The sequence below is a fragment of the Oncorhynchus mykiss genome, chromosome 4 (genome assembly GCF_057628025.1).
Source record: "Oncorhynchus mykiss isolate SJ-2025 chromosome 4, ASM5762802v1, whole genome shotgun sequence".
NCBI lineage: Eukaryota > Metazoa > Chordata > Actinopteri > Salmoniformes > Salmonidae > Oncorhynchus > Oncorhynchus mykiss.
The window spans coordinates 41,761,847-41,778,921 of record NC_143025.1 but is presented as its reverse complement, the minus strand read 5'-3'; the positions used below and the strand labels follow the sequence as shown (position 1 = coordinate 41,778,921).

General features: G+C 42.4%; 1 protein-coding gene across 4 annotated transcripts in view; it reads right to left on the bottom strand.

Moving 5' to 3' along the window:
- Positions 1-17,075, bottom strand: part of tie1 (tyrosine kinase with immunoglobulin-like and EGF-like domains 1) — a 28,899-nt gene that overhangs the window by 7,180 nt on the left and 4,644 nt on the right. Inside the window, exons 7-19 of one of the 4 annotated variants that reach the window (XM_036968778.2) lie at positions 16,561-16,689; positions 16,223-16,368; positions 15,870-16,014; positions 15,443-15,601; positions 15,093-15,230; positions 14,462-14,752; positions 13,882-14,172; positions 13,155-13,348; positions 11,380-11,590; positions 8,109-8,219; positions 7,001-7,191; positions 4,797-4,910; positions 3,402-3,472 (exon numbers count right to left, since the gene is read on the bottom strand). In XM_036968778.2, coding sequence (XP_036824673.1) covers positions 3,402-3,472; positions 4,797-4,910; positions 7,001-7,191; positions 8,109-8,219; positions 11,380-11,590; positions 13,155-13,348; positions 13,882-14,172; positions 14,462-14,752; positions 15,093-15,230; positions 15,443-15,601; positions 15,870-16,014; positions 16,223-16,368; positions 16,561-16,689 — 2,191 coding nt within the window. Of the gene's footprint in view, positions 1-3,401; positions 3,473-4,796; positions 4,911-7,000; positions 7,192-8,108; positions 8,223-11,379; positions 11,591-13,154; positions 13,349-13,881; positions 14,173-14,461; positions 14,753-15,092; positions 15,231-15,442; positions 15,602-15,869; positions 16,015-16,222; positions 16,369-16,560; positions 16,690-17,075 lie in introns of all 4 variants that reach the window. The other 3 variants (XM_036968777.2, XM_090232044.1, XM_090232045.1) reach the window with 3 other exon arrangements.

Sequence of the window (17,075 nt, the reverse complement as noted above, 5' to 3'; positions counted from 1 at the left end):
CGGAGGACCTGAGCCCTAGGACCATGCCCCAGGAATACCTGACATGATGACTCCTTGCTGTCCCCAGTCCACCTGGCCGTGCTGCTGCTCCAGTTTCAACTGTTCTGCCTTATTATTATTCGACCATGCTGGTCATTTATGAACATTTGAACATCTTGGCCATGTTCTGTTATAATCTCCACCCGGCACAGACAGAAGAGGACTGGCCACCCCACATAGCCTGGTTCCTCTCTAGGTTTCTTCCTAGGTTTTGGCCTTTCTAGGGAGTTTTTCCTAGCCACCATGCTTCTACACCTGCATTGCTTGCTGTTTGGGGTTTTAGGCTGGGTTTCTGTACAGCACTTTGAGATATCAGCTGATGTACGAAGGGCTATATAAATAAATTTGATTTGATTTGATTTACTACAGAAACGTCTCTCCTCTTTGCTAACCTAACCAGCCTTGTTCGTTCCACTTCCTGTAGCTGTCCTCAGGCCTTCCAGTCAATTCTGATCCGGGTATAAATAGTCTGTGTTTGACAGGCTCTATGTGGTAGTGTGGCCGCTCCACTATGCTCCTCTTGGCAGGCTCCTTGCCATTGTGCCCCCTTATTTAAGACCAAAATATGTGCCCCTGCAAAACTAAAAATGTCCCAGTAAGCAAAATGAAGTCAAAGACGTCTAAAATACATATTTTCCAGACAATGAAGTTAGGTTCATTTTAAGTTCTGAATTAAAGTAGAAAATACGTATTTTCCAGATGTTGAAAATTTGTATCTTCCGGACATTGAAATCAGGTTCCTTTTTGATTCTGAATGAAAGTTGAAAATACGTCATTTAGAGACATCTATGTTTGGGCCAAGTCAAGGCTGGTCCAGACCGGAAAGAATCTGAACCAAACATAAACGTCTACGACTGGCTCAGATGTGGTACGGACCAGACCAAAAACCAGCCACCATGGATGTAGAAATCAAGGCCGGTCAGCACCAAAAAAAAGACATCCAAAAAGCGTCAGTGTTGGTCCGTGCTTACAGCTTGACTGAAATAACATTTTATGAATGCCCGTCTATGTGGTAGGCCAAACATTTGTAAAACACCCCAAAAAGATATTGACTTGTGCTTACTGTGGTGTAGTGCCCATCCATGTCGCTCACTATGGAATTTTATGAACTCCCATCCATGTAGTAGGCCAACCATTTGTAAAACAAGCTGTTGCATTGGCTTCATTAGTCCTGATTCCTGTTACTAATCAATGTGGTTATTTAAGCTCTGAATATCAGCTCCCCAACTTTATCAGGAGTTATCGTGAGCCTATTTGCAATGTGTTTACATAGAAGGGAATGCAGAAGTCGGGCCTATTTTCTTTTTTGCTACGATCAGCTTGTCCAAAATGTACAGATGCAAACTTGAAACCACTTATCATGACAACGGGGTGAAACTCATTGACAACAGTTGTAACGTTCCGTTTCCATATTGTTCACTCTACTTTGACCAGTCCTGTTTTTAGGATATATTGTTTGTTAACATGACAGCACATTTGTTTTTGTTGATTGGGCGCCATTTTAGGTTTGGCTATTTGATGGGAGAAACCGGCACGGTGTCAAAAGTGTCCCGTCTCATTACCTTGTCACACATTTTTATCTCCAGCCTGTAGATGACAGAAAAGGCCACAATACTCGTTCTATCACATCCTCCGATCTGCTAGGTGATTTCTGTTAGAGTTTCTTTTTTTCTTTGACAGAACGTTGTGTGGTAGCGCAGCAGTAATGTGTCTCTCCAACAGCACCCTGGAGAGGAGAGCTGGGAATGGACAAAGCAAAATACTTTGCGCCCCTGCCTTTGACAAAGTGGGCCACTGCTTATCACAGGGTGGCATCAGCGCTCACCTAAAAAGCCTAATCCTGCCTAATGAGTGGGCCGGCCATGCCTCTAGGCTCCCTGGGTTCTGTTATCAGTTCCTCTGCACTAAATTAGCAGTTCACCATCGGCTGGGGGGGAGGAGAATGGAGGGGAACATGATTTGTTGTTCTGGACAGCCGGGTAGAGAGAGAGAGCGAAATGATGTGACTGCTGGCATTGTATTTTCTTCTAGCCCTTACCGGAAGCTGTGTAAGACATGGCATAAGTGTCTAAAGATAAATTAAAGATCTGTTCTATACTGAACAAAAATACAGTATAAACGCAACATGCAACAATTTCAAAGATTTTACTGAGATACAGTTCATATAAGGAAATCAGTCAATTGAAATAAATTCATCTATGGATTTCACATGATTGGGAAAACAGATATGCATCTGTTGGTCACAGATACCTTTAAAAAAGAAGGTATGGGCATGGATCAGAAAACCAGTCAGTATCTGGTGTGACCACCTCACATAGAGTTGATCAGTTGATTGTGGCCTGTGGAATGTTGTCCCACTCCTCTTCAATGGCTGTGCAAAGTTTCTGGATATTGGCTGGAATTGGAACACGCTGTCGTACACGTCGATCCAGAGCATCCCAAACATGCTCAATGGGTGAAATGTATGCAATTGTGATTGTCCTTAGCTTATGCCTGCCCATACCCTAACCCCACTGCCAACATAGGGCACTCTGTTCACAACGTTGATATGAGCAAACCGCTCGCACACATGACGCCACACACGCTGTCTGCCATCTAAAACGGTACAATTGAAACCTGGATTCATCCGTGAAGAGCATACTTCTCCAGCGTGCCAGTGGCTATCTAATGTGAGCCTTTGCCCACTGAAGTCAGTTACGAAGCCGAACTGCAGTCAGGTCAAGACCCTGGTGAGAACGAGGAGCACGCAGATGAGCTTCCCTGAGACGGTTTCTGACAGTTTGTCCGGGTGGCTGGTCTCAGATAATCCCGCAGGTGAAGAAGCTGGATGTGGAGGTCCTGGGCTGGTGTGGTTACACAACGTTTGTGGTTGTGAGGTTGGTTGAGTGTACTGCTAAATTTTCTAAAACGTTGTAGGCGGCTTATGGTAGAGAAACGAACATTAAATTCTCTGGCAATACCTCTGGTGGACATTACTGCTGTCAGCATACCAATTGCACGCTCCCTAAAAACTTGCCACATCTGTGGCATTGTGTTGTGTGACAAAACTGCACATTTTAGAGTGGCCTTTTAAGGTTTACAACACAAGATGCACCTGTGTATTGATCATGCTGTTGAATAAGCTTCTTTATATGCCACACTTGTCAGGTGGATGGATTATCTTGACAAAGGAGAAATGCTGACTAACAGGGATGTAATCAAATGTTGTGCACAACATTTGAGAGAAATACGTTTTTTGTGCGTATGGAACATTTCTGGGATCTTTTATTTCAGCTCATGAAACACGGGACCAACACTTTACATGTTGCGTTTATATTTTTGTTCAGTATAGTTGAATATACGTTTCCCAGTCAGATACTCACACGTCACTCTTGATGGTGTACACACTGTAGTTTAGGGACTCTATCGCCATCCAACGCACTGGCAACCTCCCCTGCAGCACAAAGAGAAAAAGCCAAGACATCCCATTGGAAAACGTGGTATAATTCAGTTGTAAAATTTGGTTTTAACTGACAGTATGAAGTATGTCTGGTACAGAATTATAATGGTCCACGTCCTGTGCTTCTCTCTTCTCATCACTAGCTTGTAAGGTAACTTGTTGCCATGTCAAACACACTACTGCCCTCTTCAGTTGATACTTTTATGTCAGACTTATTTCCCATTTCTGACATACTCTCCCCTCCACATGTACAGTATTTGGACAGTAAAGCAACATTTTAGCATTTGGCTCTATACTCCAGCAATTTTTTTCAAAAGGTTTAGTATTTGGTCCCATATTCTTTGCACTCAATGACTACATCAAAGCTCGTGACTCCACAAACTCATTGGATACATTTGCAGTTTTTTTTGTTGTTGTCTTTCGGATTATATTTGATCAAATAGCAACAAAATGGTGAATAATGTGTCATTTTGGAGTCCATTTTATTGTAAGTAAGAATAGAAGACGTTTCTGAACACTTCTACATTAATGTGGTTATGGATAATCATGGCTGAATTGTGAGTAATGACAAGTGAGAAAGTTAGAGGCAAGGATCACCCCCCCCCCCCCCCCCCCCCCCCCCCCAATATATCACTAATCAATGTTTTTGTTGTAGCCTCTGTAATCTTCTCACTCATCATTATTCATGATTCATTATTTCTGTTTCTTAATCATGGCATTATCAGGATGAATTTAGAAGTGTTCTATCTATCTCTATCCACTCACTTACTCCAGTCCACTCCATTTACCATTCAGTTATTTTTTAGGCAAAACATAACCCAAAACCCAACCAAAACAAACTGGAAATGCATCCAACTAGTTTGTAGAGTCACAAGCTTGATGTAGCCATTGTGTGCTAGGAATATAGGACCAAATACTACACTTTTGACTACTTGAATACACTAAGTGAATTTGTCCAAATACATTGGACTTCTTCAAAAGGCGGGACTAGATGCATAAAGTGATTTAATTTCTAAATGGTACAACAGATATGCATGAAAATACCCTCAAATGAAAAGTGATGATCTGTATCGTCGGCTCATATTAAACATTTCATCTCAAATCCAAAATGCTGGAGTAAAGAGACAAATATAAAAATGTAGCTTCTGTGTCCAAATGCATACAGAGTGTAAGTAGTGCTCTTGTGTGAGACACCGTGCAACATTTTCACATTCTCTTCAGAATGTGCTACTTGATGTTGGCTGACCAATGATGATACACACTAGAATCCTAGCTATTGTTCCTTAATGCGCTGTGCTGTATGTGACTGAGCTCCCACCATGGTCTTTTTGACGTAGACCTCCTCCCCTCGGGACAGACCGAAGTCTGCTATCTTGGCCACTAGGTTGTCTCCCACTAAAACGTTCCTCGCTGCCAGGTCTCTGTGGATGAACTAGAGAGAGAGAGAGAGGAGAGGAGAGGGTGAAAATATGAAGCTCACATCTGGGAATATCATATGAATTTATGCTGAGAGGAAATCTACATTGATGTAGGATCCTGTAGATTCCCACTTATTTATCAATCATCATTTGTGTATTGAATAGCATTGCTGTAAAAAAAAAAAAAAAAGGATACTACCAAACTTGGATATAAACAACATAGAATTGGCAACCACCCTCCCATCTCAAGGACGCAACTTAGAGTTCACAGGCATACAGTTGAAGTCAGAAGTTTACATACACCTTAGTCAAATACTTTTAAACTCAGTTTTTCACAATTCCTGGCATTTAATCCAAATAAAAATTCCCTGTCTTAGGTCAGTTAGGATCACCACTTTATTTTACTTTAAATGTCAGAACAATAGTAGAGAGAATGATTTATTTCAGCTTTTATTTCTTTCATCACATTCCCAGTGGGTCAGAAGTTTACATACACTCAAATCGTATTTGGTAGCATTGCCTTTAAATTGTTTAACTTGGGTCAAACATTTCAGGTAGCCTTCCACAAGCTTCCCACAATAAGTTGGGTGAATTTTGGCCCATTCCTCCTGACAGAGCTGGTGTAACTGAGTCAGGTTTGTAGGCCTCCTTGCTCGCACACGATTTTTCAGTTCTTCCCACAGATGGCCACTCCAATACATTGACTTTGTTGTCCTTAAGCCATTTTGCCACAACTTTGGAAGAATGCTTGGGGTCATTGTTCATTTGGAAGACCCATTTGCGACCAAGCTTTAACTTCCTGACTGATGTCTTGAGATGTTGCTTCAATATATCCACATGATTTTCCTACCTCATGAAGCCATCTATTTTGTGAAGTGCACCAGTCCTTCCTGCAGCAAAGCACCCCCACAACATGATGCTGCCACCCCCGTGCTTAATGGTTGGGATGGTGTTCTTTGTCTTGCAAGCCTCCCGCTTTTTCCTCCAAACATAACGATGGTCATTATGGCCAAACCGTTCTATTTTTCTTTCATCAGACCAAAGGACATTTCTCCAAAAAGTACGATCTTTGTCCCCACGTGCAGTAGTCTGGCTTTTTTTATAGTGGTTTTGGAGCAGTGGCTTCTTCCTTGCTGAGCAGCCTTTCAGGTTATGTCGATATAGGACTCGTTTTACTGTGGCTATAGATACTTTTGTACCCGTTTCCTCTAGCATCTTCACAAGGTCCTTTGCTGTTGTTCTGGGATTGATTTGCACTTTTCGCACCAAAGTACGTTCATCTCTAGCAGACAGAATGCATCTCCTTCCTGAGCAGTATGACGGCTGCGTGGTCCCATGGTGTTTATACTTGCGTACTATTGTTTGTACAGATGAATGTGGTACCTTCAGGCATTTGGAAATTGCTCCCAAGGATGAACCAGACTTGTGGAGGTCTGAGGTCTTGACTGATTTATTTTGATTGTCCCAGGATGTCCAGCAAGGAGGCACTGAGTTTGAATGTAGGATCTTGAAATACATCCACAAGTACACCTCCAATTGACTCAAATTATGTCAATTAGCCTATCAGAAGCTTCTAAAGCCATGACATAATTTTCTAGAAGTTTACAAGTTGTTTAAAGGCACAGTCAACTTAGTGTATGTAAACGTTTGACACACTGGAATTGTGATACAGTGAATTATAAGTGAAAAAATCTGTCTGTAAACAATTGTTGCAAAAATGACTTGTGCCATGCACAAAGTAAATGTCCTCACCGACTTGCCAAAACTATAGTTTGTTAACAATAAAATTGTGGAGTGATTGAAAAACAAGCTTTAGTGACTCGAACCTAAGTGTATGTAAACTTCCGACTTCAACTGTACCTGTGTGCATAGCCGCGGGAAGTAGTTTGCGGAGGGTGCTTCCAATTCGATGTTGTTTATATCCAAGTTTGGTAATATACCTTTTTTACTGGTCCACTAATACAGGACTAGTAAAGGCCAAGTCCATTACTTTTTTGTGTTTTTTTTTTCTTCAATACATTTTTTTTTATTCAGATTTTTCAGGGGTGCTACCGCACCCTCTGCACTGCTCCTTCCCACAGCTATGCCCGTGTGTATACTCTACCTGTTTGTCGCTAAGGTAGTGCATGCCAGTGGCAACATCGACAGCGAACTGCAGCAGTTGTTGTGAGGTGAGGGTGGAGGCTGTGCCGTGCTCCTTGGCGAAGGCAGGGTCTGTCTCGAGGACCCGGCTCTTACGCAAGAAGTCAAGCAGGTTTCCATATGGGGCGTACTCAATGGCAATGTACAGGTACCCTACATGGGTAGAGAGAAGCAGTTGGAGGAAAGTAAAGAACGTTTATGATTTACTGGTACACTGTATGGAGAAGGTTGTTTAGCGAGACACCGTTTGCATTAAAGTTTGCCATGGAGAGGTAGGAAGGCATTAATGGAGTGTCATACTGTTTTCCATAGAAATAGAATTCTCGTCCTGTGCTGTGATCGTCATTATAAAACTGGTTGTTTGGATCCTGGATGCTGATTGGACGAGCAGTGTTCCAAGCTGTGCTATATTGGCCATCACAAACACACCTACGCCCGCTAACAGTTCAATTTGTGCCTCCATAAGAATATCATGTTCAAGGCAGGAAGGCATTAACTGAGTATCATACTGTAATCCATAGACATAGAATTCGAGTTATGTGCTGTAATCATCATAATTGTATGGAGAGAGAGAAGGAGAGAGAGAGAGAACCACCAGTGCTAAGTCAAGGCTACTTGAGAACCACGTGGTTTAGTAGGATGTATATATATATATATATATATATTTTTTTTTTAATCTCCGGTAATGTACTTTCCACTCTAAACTTCCTCCCCACCATATGTTATCAATCGTAGATCTTTATACAAAGTGAAACAGGCAATTCAATTATTTCCCAAAACTGTCAGAAGTGGCTAGGAAATAGAAATTTCATGCTCAGAGCTTGGTCCAAACGTATATAAAGTAAGGCTATACGTTAACACAATGTAGTGTAACAGAGTTTCAAATGTAAATATTAAAATCACTATCAGAATACTATAGCTATCATATAAGAATACAGACTTATTTATTTAAATGTTTCCTAAAGAGATACAGTACTTTAGAAGTCTTCCCTTGAGATTACAATGTCCATACTTTAGTATAGTATCAAATAAGAGCATTGCCCAGCATGGCCAGTAGGTGGTGTGCTCACCCCTGTTTTCACAGGCTCCTATGAGGTTGATGATGTTGGGATGTTGGCCCAGTTTACACAACACTTCCAGCTCTCCTGCAAAGTCCCGGTGGTCATTCTCCGAGGCAAACTCTGCTTAAAACAAAACAGCACACACAGCAAGTTACAAACGTGTACAGAGAAAGAAGCTTTGTGACATTATATCACTGTGTTAGAATGTGTGTTTTGTTTCTTTGACTGTGATGTGTGTGAGTATGAGTTATTGATGTGTGTGTGTGTGTGTGTGTATATGTGTGTGTGTGTGTGTGTGTGTGTGTGTGTGTGTGTGTGTGTGTGTACATGCTTGTGTGGTAGTGTAAGTGTGTGTCAAAGGAGGCTCCTCAGAGGAGGAAAGGGAGAACCATCCTCCTCAGTGAATTTCATAAAAATAAAAATAGTGAAACATTTAAAAATATATATATATCTTTTTTAGATAAAACTATACTAAATATACATCACATACACTACCGTTCAAAAGTTTGGGGTCACTTAGAAATGTCCTTGTTTTTTTGAAGAAAAGCAAATATTTTGTCTATTAAAATAACATCACATTGATCAGAAATACAGTGTATACATTGTTAATGTTGTAAATGACTATTGTAGCTGGAAACGGCAGATTTTTTATGGAATATCTACATAGGCGCTCAGAAGCCCATTATTAGCAACCATCACTCCTGTGTTCCAAAGGCACGTTGTGTTAACTAATCCAAGTTTATAATTTTAAAAGGCTAATTGATCATTAGAAAACCCTTTTGTAATTATGTTAGCACAGCTGAAAATTGTTGTTCTGATTAAAGAAGCAATAAAACTGGCCTTCTTTCGACTGGTTGAGTATCTGGAGCATCAGCTTTTTGGGGTTTGATTACAGGCTCAAAATAGCCAGAAACAAAGAACTTTCTTCTGAAACTCGTCATTCTATTGATGTTCTGAGAAATGAAGTTCCTTTGTCCAGTGTCTGTGTTCTTTGCCCATCTTAATCTTTTATTTTTATTGGCCAGTCTGAGATATGGCTTTTTCTTTGCAACTCTGCCTAGAAGGCCAGCATCCCGGAGTCGACTCTTCACTGTTGACGTTGAGACTGGTGTTTTGTGGGTACTATTTAATGAAGCTGCCAGTTGAGGACTTGTGAGGCATTTGTTTCTCAAACTAGACACTCTAATATACTTGTCCTCTTGCTCAGTTGTGCACCGGGGCCTCCCACTCCTCTTTCTATTCTGGATAGAGCCTGTTTGCGCTGTTCTGTGAAGGGAGTAGTACACAGCGTTGTACGAGATCTTCAGTTTCTTGGCAATTTATCGCATGGAATAGCCTTCATTTCTCAGAACAAGAATAGGCTGATGAGTTTCAGAAGAAGTCTTTGTTTCTGGCCATTTTGAGCCTGTAATCGAACCCACAAATGCTGATGCTCCAGATACTCAAGTCTAAAGGCCAGTTTTATTGCTTCTTTAATCAGAACAACAGTTTTCAGTTGTGCTAACATAATTGCAAAAGGGTTTTCTAATGATCAATTATTATTTTAAAATTATAAACTTAGATTAGCTAACACAACGTGCCATTGGAACACAGGAGTGATGGCTGTTGATAATTGGCTTCTGAACGCCTATGTAGATATTCCATTAAAAAATCTGCCGTTTCGAGCTACAATAGTCATTTACAACATTAACAATGTCTACACTGTATTTCTGATCAATTTGATGTTATTTTAATGGACAAAAAAGTTGCTTTTCTTTCAAAAACAAGGACATTTCTAGTGACCCCAAACTTTTGAACGATACTGTATATTCACATAATAATCAAAATAATTAATTAAAACACACTACTTTGCAATGAAGGTCTACAGTAGCCTCAACAGCACTCTGTAGGGTAGGGCCATAGCGTAGCCGGAGAACAACTAGATTCCGTCCTCCTCTGTGTACATTGACTTCAATACAAAACCTAGGAGGCTCATGGTTCTCACCCCCTTCCATGGACTTACACAGTTATTATGACAACTTACAGATTACATCATCTAACCTATCTGGGCTCTTGCAGCATGAACTGACATGATGTCCACCCAATCAAAGGATCAGAAAATTAATCTAGTACTGAAAGCATAAGCTACAGATAGCACCGCAGTGCATAAAATGTGGTCAGTAGTTGACGCAAAGAGAGCGATAAACAATAGTTGAACAGTTTTGAACAAATTAATTTCTTTAAAAATGAATGTGACGCGAGAGAGATTTTCTTTTTCACTTTCACTTTGCTAGCCTACTCAAACACCCAGCTCAAACAGAGAGGGATGCTATGTTAGCTAGCTGGCTATGGCTATCCAACACTGGAACTCTTCCAAGTCATGGTAAGCTTTTGGTTTTATTAATTTATTGCTACCGGGGCCCGCCGGTGTAACTGCTAAACTGATGCTGACTGTATACTGTACTGCATGATTGTAGCGGGTTTACTAACACGTTAGTTCTATTAGCTATGTTGACTATGACATTGCTAATGTCTTTAGCTAATATGGTGACAACGATGTAGGCTGTGTTTAGTGGTTAGCAGTTATTAGGTTTGGCTTGGAAAGGTTTTTTCCCCTGGTCACAGACAGCTGATGTGTTGTGCGCTGAAGTCCACAAGTGAAGGGAAAAGTTGAGAGGAGAGAGTGTAGATGCGAGAAGGAATTATACAACAAGCAAAATGTTTATACTGTTTGTATGTGGCTGCTATGAAAGTGAACTGTGTTTGTGTGTGATCAGGGGTGTATTCATTCCGCCGATTCTGTTGAAAAACGTTTCTTAAACGGAAGCAAACGGAACAAAATTGGGATAAACATACCGGAATTTGTCCATTAGAAACTCTTGTTTGCAACTGTTGGACTAATGATTACACCCTAGATCAGCTAGATGCAAGCAATAGTGTGCAAGCCGGTATTGAATGTGTCACTGTCTGTCACCTTGATTACTCAAAATGTTCTCTCAACCTGTGCACCAACGTTGTAAACTGTCATTCATAGACTAAGTTGTAGCAACATCATGATGGGTATTGGGAAAATTCAAGTGTCATGTAGTAGGCTAAACCTATCGATGTTACATTGAGCTGGGTGAATGGAATATGAATGACAGTCATCCAATATGCTGTAATAGAAATAAGTCCATGCTCATAAAAAATATATCATCCATCCTCCATCTTAAACATCACCGACCACCACTGGTGTGTGAGTGAGTGCTTGCCTGCGTGCGTGCATGCGTGCGTTGGTACATGGGTGTGTGGTATCTACTACCTTTTAGCATCTTGATAGCAGCGCTCATCTTGGCCCCGTCCTTCTTGATCATGGCCTTGATGACCTGTCCGAAGTTGCCCTCTCCGATCACATCTTCAAACTTGATGTCATCCCACTCCAGGATGGGGTAGGTGAGGGGCTCAGAGGTAGGCTTCGGCCTCCTTGTCAGGGTCAGGGTCCCAGAGTTAAACTGAAGGATGGTCTCCTCTCCCTACGGGTTGCAATGATAATTTTGTTGGATTTGTTTTTAATCAAAGCATAGAAATGATCAGATTTGCGGTGTGTTTCTCATCACATGTCTACGTATATGTGAAGTTTGAGATAGTGTGGAATGTTTATTTATCTAATCAGGTTATCCAACTTGTTAGTGAAGGAATATTCAGTACCGATCAAAAGTTTGGACAGTTTGGCTGCTTTTCCTTCAGTCTGCGGTCCAATTCATCCCAAACCATCTCAATTGGGTTGAGGTCGGGTGATTGTGGAGGTCAAGACAACTAATGCAGCACTCCATCACTGTCCTTCTTGGTCAAATTGCCCTCACACAGCCTGAAGGTGTGTTGGATTATTGTCCTGTCTAAAAAAAAATGATAGTGCCACCAAGCGCAAACCAGATGGGATGGCATATCCCTACAGAATGCTGTGGTAGCCATGCTGGTGAAGTGTGCCTTGAAATCTAAATAAATCACAGACAGTGTCACCAGCAAAGCAGCCCCACACCGTCACACCTCCTCCACCATGCTTCAACATCACACCACCTCCTCCATGCTTCACGGTGGAAACTACACATGCAGAGATCATCCGTTCAGCTACTCTGCGCCTCACAAAGACAAGACGGTTGGATCCAAAAATCTCAAATTTGGACTCATCAGACCAAAGGACAGGTTTCCACCAGTCTAATGTCCATTGCTCGTGTTTCTTGGCAGAAGCAAGTCTCTTCTTCTTATTGGTGTCCTTTAGTGGTGGTTTCTTTGCAGCAATTTGACCATGAAGACCTGATTTACGCAGTCTCCTCTGAACAGTTGATATTAAGATGTGACTGTGACTTGAACTCTGTGAAGCATTCATTTATATAGCAATTTCTGAGGCTGGTAACTCAAATGAATTTATCCTCTGCAGCAGAGGTAAGTCTTCCTTTCCTGTGGCGGTCCTCATGAGAGCCAGTTTCATCATAGCACTTGATAGTTTTTGCGACTGCACTTGAAGAAAGTTCTTGACATTTTCTGGATTGACTAACTTTCATGTCATAAAGTAATGATGGACTGTTGTTTCTCTTTGCTTATTTGAGCTGTTCTTACCATAATATGGAATTGGTCTTTTACCAAATAGGGCTATCTTCTGTATACCACCCCTACCTTGTCACTACACAACTAACTGGCTCAAACGCATTAAGAAGGAAAGAAATTCCACAAATGTACTTTTAACAAGGCATACCTGTTAATTGAAAAACATTTCTGATGACTACCTCATGAAGCTGGTTGAGAGAATGCCAAGAGTGTGCAAAGCTGTCATCAAGGCAAAGGGTGGCTACTTTGAAGAATCTCAAATATAAAATATATTTTGATTTGCTTAATACTTTTTTGGTTAATACATGATTCCATATGTGGTATTAATAGTTTTGATGTCTTCGCTATTGTTCTACAATGTAGAAAATAGTAAAAATATAGAAAAAACCTGGAATGAGTAGGTCTGTCCAAACTTTTGACTGGTACTGCAGTTTAGGTGCTTTTTTTATGGCGTATTTGTGTGTTTGTGAGTCCTCTCTCTCTATCTCTCACCGATCCAGACTGGTAAGTGAAGGTGCGTCTGCGGTTGAGCAGAGTTTTGCGGATGCAGAAGAGAGCCAGCAGGGCCAGCAGGATGGTGACACAGGTGACCGTCACAGACCCCACCACAGCTACCAACAAATGGTAGCCCTCACTGCCTGGAAGCCCCCCCACACCCTGGGTGGTAGGAGTGAAGTCCTGGGGACCTAGAGGGAGAGGTGATATGAGGAGATGCACACTCTTATGCAGATGAACATTGACAATATCCTATTTATTATGTAATTATCCTCACGTTTTAAAGTGATAGTTCACAACAACAACAAAAATCTATGTTCACTCTAAAATTTCACTCAACGTTTTTGGGACATTTTCAGACCTCAAATGTGTTCAAATGTCAAAAGTAGTCCATGTCCCATACGATCTGTTGTTTACATCCAGCATTACACTTCAATCCCAAACGAGTGGGAAAGATTGGCAATCTAAAGTGATTAAATGAGATGGAGGTACCCTTCTTTGTTATTCATTTGGGATTACAGCATTGCTTGATCTAAACAACAGATCGTGTGAGACTCAAACCAACCTTGACGTTTGACCCCTTTTGAGTACTGAAAAGGTAAAAAAAAAATTAAAAAAAGATTTTCAAGTGGAAAACTTTAAATCCATGTACTTTGAAGCCTTTTTTTTAACCTGTTTAACACCTTTTACTCCATACATGTTTTTAATTTAAACCGTCTCTCACCATCTCCCTGGGTCCTGGCATGGACAAACTTGCTCCACTCCCCGGGTACTTTAGAGAAGGCCCTCACTCTGAACTGGTAGAGAGTACTCCCGTTGAGCGCTGTCACATCTTTAGCTGTCTTGTTGCCATCGTCTGTGTCGACCCAGGGGTGCAGGCTGCCCTGTCCCACCGACTGGTACTCTATGATGTACTTTACTATGCCCCCGTTAGAGTCCTCAGGGGGCTGCCACTTCACCTGCACCGCAGACACAGACAGGGGCAGAGCCTGGACGTTCCGAGGGGATGAGGGACCTGGGGGAAAGAGGGGAGGAGAGGGACAGAGAGGAGACATCAGCTGGGTTAGTATTGGTCAGAAGGTGTTAGCTTAGGCTACATGGCGATTGCCAAATTGTACCATTAAAGTGCTTGAATTTCTTTCTGTGTTTCCTTAGTAAGTCATCCATTCCTAAATGTCCTTTTCTTTATGCACCCATCTTTAAATATGACACAATATGAGGGCAGGGGGGATCCACCAACCATCCACCAATGACAGTCGTCAACACTCACTGCTAAGTCAATAGGAGGAGCTCTTGTTAGTTACCCTGGCTGTTTATGCGGATATTGTACGGCTTAGAGGCGGGCCCCAGACTGCCACAGTTGAGCAGCCTGACGACCACTGTGTAGTCTTGGTGGTACTGCAGGTTGTAGAACTTGGTGGAGAGCACATTGAGCAGGGTGGTCTCCTCTCTCAGCTTCTCTCCTGAGGGGGAGGGCCCGAAGAGCTGCACTAAGAACCCGCTGGCCCTGTCCGCGTTGCCATGCAACAGCCAGCGCACAGTGGCGTTGCGGCCCTCCAGCGAGCTGAAGTCAATCTCTGGTCGAAGAGTGGGCTCTACAGCAGCAACACAGAACACGCAGTCATGGAAAGGTCCTCCAGCCTGGGATACTTTCTCCTTCTCCTATTTACTTAGACACAGCCTCTCGTTTACAGATGGGCAAAGAACATTCTGATTAGGTCACTAGACAGAATTAAAGAACCATTCTTTCAGATTTAGAGCCTGCACTCAGCTCTACTACAACTTAGAAACAACTTAGAAACACACACACACACACACACACACACACACACACACACACACACCTGCAACATCACCAATTACCTACAAACCTCTGCTCTGACTATAGCATTTCAACACCGCAAAAATGAACCCTGGCATACTGTTGCTGCTCACCTGGACAGTCAGTCTCCATGATGGCCTCAGGCCCCAGAGTCCCCTCCCCTCCCTCCCCAGGACGGGTCAGCTGGACACGGACGTGGTAGCGTGTAGATGGCTTCAGATTCATCAGAGTTATAGGCTCTCTACTGTACACTAAAAGACAGGAACACAGAGACATAGAGAATCAGACAGGATTAGCCATATAGAATAGGGATCTAATATTGATAATGACAAATTGGCAAATTGTCTTGCGTTGTTTTTAGGCAAGGCAATTTTTCCTGTGAAATGGATGATATGTTATGTTGCCAGGATAGTAGTTGTAACTCCCATGACTTTACATGAGATCAAACGCCATCTGTATGCACCTATGATGGAGGACCAGGAGTCTCCTGTCTCCATGGGCTTGTAGAGGAGCTTGGTGGAGTCGATGGGTCCGTCTCCTCTGTAGGACTCCACAGGCATCACCACCAGCTGCTTACTCCTCTTCTCCAGCAGCTTGGGAGGGGTGCTGGGGCATGGTGGCTCTGGCGAGAGAGCGGAGTAAAAGTGGGTGAGAATTTGAGTAATGGGTGATCTGATGAGTCTCAACCAGAACATTAAATCTTTATCGCCAGACCATTTCTCAGTGTATATTTAGGGCTGGTTTCCCAGACACAAATCAAGCCTAGTCCTGGACTAAAAAGCATGTTCAAGTCCAGGACTAGGCTTAATCTTTGTCTGGGAAACCTGCCCTCAATGTTAAGCACCCCACATTGACTGATATAGACCAGTAAAATACTTTTTTCTTCTCACCTTTGACACTGAGGTTGAACTTCCTTGAGTCTTGTCCCCCATTGGTGGAAACCCTACACTCCCATAACCCAGCATGCTCAGTGGACAGACGGGGAATATCAAACTGGGCTGTGCTCTTATTGGAGTCCATGGTAGTACGAGACGCCTGAATTAGAGGTCCAAAAATATTTTGATAAGGCTGCTTACAGTCTGATGTAATGCTGAGCCAACTGACATTATCATAAAAAATATTTACATATTTTCACTATTACAAAAACATTGAATTTCACAAATCTCACTGACTACACCATCACAGTTTGATTAATTGAATAATCAAGTGTAAAAATGGCCGCCCATCCTTCCATTGCCTCTACCTTGAGCACAGTGCTGTCCAGTTTGCGCAGCTCAATGCTGCCGTGACTGGGCAGGGGGTTGCCTGTGGCGGAACACAGGATCTTGGGGCTGGAGTGAAGGTTCCACTCTAGACCACTGGCCATGTCCAAGATCTGGGGGGCGCGGTCTGATGGGAAAGAAACAGATGATGAAGAGGAAGATAAATGAGGTGATGATTAATGGTGTTGATGATGAAGATGCTACTGCTACTGGTGATGGCGTTATTAGTATTGATGTTGGTAGTGTCAGTGGCGATGAAAAAGAGGAGGAGGGCAAGGAAAAGGAGGAGGAAGAGGAGGAGGAAGCAATGCTTACCTACCTGATTTCTCACAGTGCCGTCCTCTCCAGCCAGTGGGACACTGGCATCCACTGAAGTGGTTACACACTCCACCATTCTTACACTTACAGCGCAGCCTGCAGTCTGCCCCGTACATGTCCTTGTGGCAGACTGGGGAAGAGGGGGAGAGGTGACATTAGGATGGGAAAACCAAGGTGTTGGGATCTGTCGTGATGGAATTGCTACCTGATATGGCTATGCATGTTATGTACTCTGTGTATCTATTTCAACACATGCAGTCATGTTGATAGGTCGGTTGTACAATTACAATCAATATTAATTGGGCCATCTAAGATATGCCATAGCCCTACATACAGTTAATTCGGAAAGTATGCAGACCCCTTTACTTTTTCCACATTCTGTTACGTTCCAGCCTTTTTCTCAAATGTATTAAATAACAAAAAAATCCTGTCACGTCCTGACCATAGAGAGCCCTTATTTTCTACGGTAGAGTAGGTCAGGGCGTGACTGGGGGTTAGTCTAGTTTATAATTTCTA